Below are 8,800 nucleotides of genomic sequence, written 5' to 3' on the forward strand. Positions count from 1 at the left end.
ACTTTTATGATAGAGACTTATGGGAAATATTTTCATGGAGTCCTCAACGACGGCATGTTGGTACAGGTGAAGTAATATTTTATCTTGGGAAGACTGTTTTCACGCTGTTTCTATAAACGTTTTCAACACGACGTAAACAATGTGCGAAATGTTAGGACCAGTTAACGTGTCTTAGTGGTGTATTACTTTAAAATCGACGCATAGGTTTAGTTCGAACAGCACCAGCCTGCGTGACCAGCATATTTTTCCTATCACTGAAAGTAACGTTGTTTTGAATCGACACAACTTTTGTAGCAAGATGGGATTTTTCTCAAGATTGGCACAAATTCTAGGAATATCGAAGAAGGAGGCTAAAATATTGGTCATAGGGTTGGACAACAGCGGTAAAACTACAATTATAGATAAACTGAAGCCGGAAGAAAAGCGGTCTGGGGATGTTGCTCCAACTGTTGGTTTCAGTGTAGAGAGGTTTAAAAATAAGTCTCTACAGTTTACAGCTTTTGATATGTCAGGACAAGGACGATATAGGAACATATGGGAGCATTATTTCAAGGATTGTGATGGAATTATATATGTGATTGATAGTTCTGACAAACTGAGGATGACTGTAGCAAAAGACGAATTGGATCAAGCTCTGCAGAATGAAGATATTAAGAATAGAAGGATACCAATTTTATTCTTTGCGAATAAGATGGACTTGCGGGATTCCATGTCGAGTGTCCGATGTTCATTGATGCTGGATTTGGATTCCATACGTGACAAACCATGGCATATATGTGCCAGTAATGCTTTGACAGGGGAAGGATTACATGAGGGATTTGAGTGGATATCAGATGAAATAAAAAGCATTTTGGAAACAAAATGAGATATAGTGATGCCAAAATCAACCCAAAGGAAAAGTTCTGAAGTTTCCAATTTCCTCCACACATTTTTGACACTACATACATGTCTTAAATGAACGTATATAATATTTCAGGAAATTATTACCTCCATGTGGAGAACAAATGACTTTAGGAAAGAAGTATATTATGTTATTGTCTATCAGGGCAGAATGGAGCTGTTGATGATGAGTGTGTAAAAATAGGCAATTAAATATATCTATTGGGTTTTTTTGTTTTTTTTTGTGTAAATTCAAAGGTCCATTTTTGTAGCAATTTTCGGAAACTAAATTTCTTGTATTCTAGGAGATCTTCAAAATAGTTGGACCACGACCATTATGAGGAATAAAATATTAACAGAAATGAACAGAAATTTGAAGAAAAAAAAACAAAGAAAGTTTTTATTTTTTGCTATAGTTAAGTAATGTATGCCAGACTGTCCTAAGTTTATGATAAATATGTACATTTATGCCAGATTGTCCTAGGTTTATGATAAATATGTACATTTATGCCAGATTGTCCTAGGTTTATGATACACATGTATGTCAGATTGTCCTAGGTTTATGATACACATGTATGTCAGATTGTCCTAGGTTTATGATATACATGTACATGTATGTCAGATTGTCCTAGGTTTATGATACACATGCATGTCAGATTGTCCTAGGTTTATGATACACATGTATGTCAGATTGTCCTAGGTTTATGATACACATGTATGTCAGATTGTCCTAGGTTTATGATACACATGTATGTCAGATTGTCCTAGGTTTATGATACACATGTATGTCAGATTGTCCTAGGTTTATGAAATACATGTACATGTATGTCAGATTGTCCTAGGTTTATGATACACATGTATGTCAGATTGTCCTAGGTTTATGAAATACATGGACATGTATGTCAGATTGTCCTAGGTTTATGATATACATGTATGTCAGATTGTCCTAGGTTTATGATATACATGTATGTCAGATTGTCCTAGGTTTATGATATACATGTATGTCAGATTGTCCTAGGTTTATGATACACATGTATGTCAGATTGTCCTAGGTTTATGATATACATGTACATGTATGTCAGATTGTCCTAGGTTTATGATACACATGTATGTCAGATTGTCCTAGGTTTATGATACACATGTATGTCAGATTGTCCTAGGTTTATGATACACATGTATGTCAGATTGTCCTAGGTTTATGATATACATGTACATGTATGTCAGATTGTCCTAGGTTTATGAAATACATGGACATGTATGTCAGATTGTCCTAGGTTTATGAAATACATGGACATGTATGTCAGATTGTCCTAGGTTTATGAAATACATGTACATGTATGTCAGATTGTCCTAGGTTTATGAAATACATGGACATGTATGTCAGATTGTCCTAGGTTTATGATACACATGCATGTCAGATTGTCCTAGGTTTATGATACACATGTATGTCAGATTGTCCTAGGTTTATGAAATACATGTACATGTATGTCAGATTGTCCTAGGTTTATGAAATACATGTACATGTATGTCAGATTGTCCCAAGTTTATGATATACATGTATGTCAGATTGTCCTAGGTTTATGATACACATGTATGTCAGATTGTCCTAGGTTTATGATATACATGTATGTCAGATTGTCCTAGGTTTATGAAATACATGGACATGTATGTCAGATTGTCCTAGGTTTATGATATACATGGACATGTATGTCAGATTGTCCTAGGTTTATGAAATACATGGACATGTATGTCAGATTGTCCTAGGTTTATGATATACATGGACATGTATGTCAGATTGTCCTAGGTTTATGAAATACATGGACATGTATGTCAGATTGTCCTAGGTTTATGATACACATGTATGTCAGATTGTCCTAGGTTTATGATATACATGGACATGTATGTCAGATTGTCCTAGGTTTATGAAATACATGGACATGTATGTCAGATTGTCCTAGGTTTATGATGTACATGGACATGCATGTCAGATTGTCCTAGGTTTATGATATACATGTATGTCAGATTGTCCTAGGTTTATGATATACATAAATTATTGGTTATAGTTGTTGTCATTAATGATTGTCTTCAATTATGATTAAGAATGAAAACTGTATTTCTACATAGTGGTCATTAGCAATAATTAAGTTTTGAGTAAAATCAAGTTAGAATAGATGTGTTTGTACTTCAGGTATTGTTATAGAACATCAATATCACCATGATCCCCCTAGGAGCAAGTAAACATTGAACTTCATGAAATAACAAAGGGGAAATAGAATATCATACTGCAAGATCTCACTAAAAATTCTACCTATGAAAATGATTGATTGAAATGTTTCAAAATAATTTCAAAATTCTTGATATTTGGTTCCTGATAACACTTCATTATCATCAGCTAGTTGCAAGTTAGGTTGAAGTCTTCAAAAATATTTATTGTACTTTTATCCATATTTGTCCATTTCAGCGTTCATTTCATCTTAAATGAAAAAAAAATAGGGTTTAAGAATTTATTGTCGATGATTTGTATAACTATATTGGTACTTTCAATTAAACTTGGGTTGTTATTATTTTACAGTATATCATCACGATGAAGGGCTTCATTAGTCCAAACATTTAAACTTCCTACATACAAATATTTCATTATCAAATTTTCATAACATAAACTGATTTTATTTTTTAAATCAGTCAAATGAAATCCCGAGGGTTAGACAAAACCTACATCTTCTGGTTTAGAGAATGAATCACTAGGTGTAAATAAAATTTTGAAAATTGGCAAATTTATTTCAGAAATTTCATTACCTAAAGGTTGTCCCATGTGGTCTCATCTGAAGTTCTAAGATGTATGGATCAACAGACCGGGTTTGTGTTTCTTAGGAAGTTGGTCATTATTACAATCATTCTGTGCTGTTGTTGTTTTGTCCTTGGATGAGACACTTTACCAGAGAATACCCTAATTACTTTGGAAGGCAATTCACTAATGCAACAATGTTCAGTGAGGTGTAGCTATAACCACCATCAGCTATCTGTTCTTTGTGGTGGTGGGGGGCAATAAACCCAGTAAACAAACAAGCACACACACATTGCTGTATTTCATTGGTGTCAATTGTTGTGATCATCAGCGTCCGTCCATACACTATAAATGTACATGATTTAAAATAACACATTGTTTGAATCAATTATTGTAAAATGATATAATTGATATGTAAAATACAACTTTTCTTAAAAACTTAAAAACAGTGCTTTTGTAAAGGACTGTTGGACCTGAGAAATTGCTTTCACACCTGCAATTTCTTCAATACTTTAAGTTTTAAGTTATAATCATTGAAGTTTCTTTTAATTAGTTAACTATTAATTAATGTAAAGGTGTAGTTTTGTTATTCTTTATTTTCATTTGTTATGTCCTTAATATTACTATAGGCTATGTTACTGCAAGTTACACTGTTCTAAAGGACAATATGGTCACTGTATTGTACTTATAAGATCAACCATTTCACTGTAGAAATTTTCTGAATATATGTTGCAGCACCAAGACCTTTCAAATGTTTTGAGAGAAACTGTAATGAGTCCTTCTGGTTTCATCATTTAAAACACTTTGTGTAAGAAAAGACCACATTGTCACCCTTTTGTCAGTATGATTTTCGATATTTATGGTTGTCACTTTTTTGTCATTTTTATATGAAAGATTTCAGATAATTAGACCATATATCTTCAATATAATTTATATTTATTTTTATTAAAATCACTTATCAAAACTTGATTAGATGATTTACGGGTAAAATAAATTCTGTGAGAAAACTTTGACATAGGTTTCAATAAGTTAAACAGAATACACAATAAGAAGAAAGCATGCCGAGTGTTATAGTGTTACTTTTATTTATGTATTGAACAAGTTTGTACATCCACTGATACAGCCTTCCGGCCTTTCAGCAGATCATAATATACTATTAGGTTGTATATCACTACACATTTTTTGTTATTATCACCTGTGACTGCTATTTTGATTGAATCTCATAATTTTGCTGTAAAATTAATAAACATTTGATATGATTTTTTCCATTCTTAAATAATCAATATCCACTCAATGCTTTTTGTTGTCTGTAGACTCAGGTGTTTGTTTAAACAGTTCTACTCGATCAGATTACATTCTACATGTATATATTTTGAATTTATGATCTCAGAATCTTAATTATCACTTTTTGGATACCATTACTGATTTTTTTTCCAAATTAATTAAAATAACAATAAAACCTTCAAAAGAGTAAGTAAGATTTTCATTTAACACTTGGACGACTGTGTAAAGGTATATTGGCCCAACCTTAGGAAAGTAAATTTCTGTACACGTATACATTCTGTAGTTAATGATGTTCTTTACTATGGTACACTGATTTTATAGTGTACATATTACTTATTATTGAAACAACGACTAATTATTGTATATGAACTATGAAAATGGTACTAATGAAATTCAGTTAAAACTATGGTACATTCAGCAATTACAGCACAAATTGGTATTATAATACAGAACTTTTGGAAGAATATAGAATCTTAGAGATGGCTTAAGTTGCGTTCTTGTAACAGAATAAATATCACCAAATTCACTTGTGTTTCTCCTTTATTTCATTTTACATATGAGATTGTGGTGGTTAGTTTTGGATGAGATTCAGGAAATTTTGTGAAAAATGGCAGGGAAATGTTGAAGGAGTGATTCTGTGTGGTTTGTATAGTGTTAAATCGCTGTCACTCAGCTGACAAAGCAGTTTAATATAACAGAGGACAAAACTAACACATTTAAAACTAGGTCTTTTGTAACCATTGCATTTCAAATAATGTGGAAAATCTTTACAGATTAAAAAAAGAGGTCACAAAAACATTTTGTTCACTGTAAGTAATTTTCTACAAAATACAACACAACACAATAAATCTTGTTCATAGAACTTTATCAATCCAAAGACAAGCATATCATGATGAACTGTATCCACATGTACAGTATGTAGACTCCTGCTGAATATGTTATAAAAAACAGTAAACCTTGGTACCAGTGGTGACAATATTACTAAGCAAACCTTGGTACCAGTGGTGACAATATTACTAAGTAAACCTTGGTACCAGTGGTGACAATATAACTCAGTAAACCTTGGTACCAGTGGTGACAATATAACTCAGTAAACCTTGGTACCAGTGGTGACAATATAACTAAGTAAACCTTGGTACCAGTGGTGACAATATAACTCAGTAAACCTTGGTACCAGTGGTGACAATATAACTAAGTAAACCTTGGTACCAGTGGTGACAATATAACTAAGTAAACCTTGTTACCAGTGGTGACAATATAACTAAGTCAAACTTGGTACCAGTGGTGACAATATAACTCAGTAAACCTTGGTACCAGTGGTGACAATATAAATCAGTCAAACTTGGTACCAGTGGTGACAATATAACTAAGTCAAACTTGGTACCAGTGGTGACAATATAACTAAGTAAACCTTGGTACCAGTGGTGACAATATAACTCAGTAAACCTTGGTACCAGTGGTGACAATATAACTAAGTCAAACCTTGGTACCAGTGGTGACAATATAACTAAGTCAAACTTGGTACCAGTGGTGACAATATAACTAAGTCAAACTTGGTACCAGTGGTGACAATATAACTAAGTAAACCTTGTTACCAGTAGTGACAATATAACTAAGTAAACCTTGTTACCAGTGGTGACAATATAACTAAGTCAAACTTGGTACCAGTGGTGACAATATAAATCAGTCAAACTTGGTACCAGTGGTGACAATATAACTAAGTAAACCTTGGTACCAGTGGTGACAATATAACTCAGTAAACCTTGTTACCAGTGGTGACAATATAACTAAGTCAAACTTGGTACCAGTGGTGACAATATAAATCAGTCAAACTTGGTACCAGTGGTGACAATATAACTAAGTAACCCTTGTTACCAGTGGTGACAATATAACTAAGTCAAACTTGGTACCAGTGGTGACAATATAAATCAGTCAAACTTGGTACCAGTGGTGACAATATAACTAAGTAACCCTTGTTACCAGTGGTGACAATATAACTAAGTAAACCTTGGTACCAGTGGTGACAATATGACTCAGTAAACCTTGGTATCAGTGGTGACAATATAACTCGGTAAACCTTGGTACCAGTGGTGACAATATAACTAAGTCAAACTTGGTACCAGTGGTGACAATATAATTAAGTCAAACTTGGTACCAGTGGTGACAATATAACTAAGTCAAACTTGGTACCAGTGGTGACAATATAACTAAGTCAAACTTGGTACCAGTGGTGACAATATAACTCAGTAAACCTTGTTACCAGTGGTGACAATATGACTCAGTAAACCTTGGTACCAGTGGTGACAATATCACTCAGTAAACCTTGGTACCAGTGGTGACAATATAACTCAGTAAACCTTGGTATCAGTGGTGACAATATAACTCAGTAAACCTTGGTACCAGTGGTGACAATATAACTCAGTAAACCTTGGTACCAGTGGTGACAATATAACTAAGTATACCTTGGTATCAGTGGTGACAATATGACTCAGTAAACCTTGTTACCAGTGGTGACAATATAACTCAGTAAACCTTGGTACCAGTGGTGACAATATGACAACTAAAAATTACAAAGTATAACAATGCACTGCATAGTGTTTACTGATACACAGAAAATCATCATAGAAAACAGGGTTTTAATTTATAAACTACAACTAATTCATAGAAACATACTGTACACTGTATATGTTGTGATAACCAGGCAAGTACTTTAGTATCACAACAAAATGGCTACAAGTGTTGATATCTAACTACATTCATCGAAGTGAAAACAATTGTCTCCAACATGAATTATAATGATAAAAGTATGTGTTGTAAATTATCTATGAAAAACTTGTAACCTGGTGTAAACTTGTTATCTCTCCCAACTTAAGGAATCGTGTCCCCATTTCACCAAGGCGACTTCCATTTTATATATCTCCTTCTTATTTTAGAAAAAAAAAGACCAGAATGCTTCCCATTTCACAAAGACAATACAATTTAGAAATTTCCTCCCAGAAAGGAGTCTTTCTATTTTCTGCCACCAGGGAAAATGGCTTAAAGCATGTACTTCCATGGTTTTGTTTTCAAAACTGGAAATGGATAACACACGATCTGATTTCTAATTTAGATTTCGAAAATATTCAGTCTCCTAAAACTGAAACAAAAAATCTAGAATGTATGCTGTAAATGGTATGGATAAAACTCTGATGACATACAATGTTAATCTAAGCCTCTGAAGTGTGTTATTTCTGAACATGAATTTCTGGGCTGCATTCAGTCCCAAGCTTATGTATTTATGATAATTTTAAGGTCAGAATGCATTGATCAGCAGTTGTCAAATTGATATTACATGGACGTTCATAGAGAACACATCCCTGAAAAACTCAACGACTGAAATGAAATTTGTTTCATTAAACACTGTACAAAGTAAATTCATCACAACGACATATTGAAAACTTTCAGCGAAAAATATTTATTTTACACTCTGAATTTATCTCTCAGAGTAAATCACCAGCATATCAGGGGCCTGTTGTCTAGTAATTAATCAGGTTCTACTGACCAAAGCAATCCAGTAGAAAACATTTTTTTCCATTCCAAAACTTTCTCCTTGCTTGAATGTAACTTATGTTTGTGGGGGATTTGATGTTTAATTTTTGTGGTCGTTGAAGACGGTGTGAAATGAAATACACTTATAGAAAATGTGTGTTATATGCATGGATACCAATGAGTAGATAGGTTCAAACTTTAATCACTGTGAGCTAGCTCACATTGTGCTGACATTGAAACATTAGCCACATGGCTTAATCAAATATACAGTATGTGACAAAAAAAAAAAAAAAAAGGATTATAATATTATGGTCTCTAACAGAA

General features: G+C 33.2%; 1 protein-coding gene across 1 annotated transcript; it reads left to right on the forward strand.

Moving 5' to 3' along the window:
- The first annotated feature begins 83 nt into the window (after positions 1-83).
- LOC132543475 (ADP-ribosylation factor-like protein 6) lies at positions 84-1,428 on the forward strand. Its single transcript, XM_060206979.1, has one exon. The coding sequence runs from the start codon at positions 299-301 to the stop codon at positions 863-865; it is 567 nt and encodes a 188-aa protein (XP_060062962.1). The 5' UTR covers positions 84-298; the 3' UTR covers positions 866-1,428.
- The last annotated feature ends 7,372 nt before the right edge of the window (positions 1,429-8,800 follow it).

This window comes from Ylistrum balloti, unplaced genomic scaffold (genome assembly GCF_031769215.1).
Source record: "Ylistrum balloti isolate Yb309-2 unplaced genomic scaffold, AGI_CSIRO_Ybal_v1 Utg369756, whole genome shotgun sequence".
Classification (NCBI taxonomy): Eukaryota; Metazoa; Mollusca; class Bivalvia; order Pectinida; family Pectinidae; genus Ylistrum; species Ylistrum balloti.

What these genes read in the sequence shown, in the direction of transcription:
- LOC132543475 (XM_060206979.1), top strand. Translation starts at nt 299, where the DNA reads ATGGGATTTTTCTCAAGATTGGCACAAATTCTAGGAATATCGAAGAAG.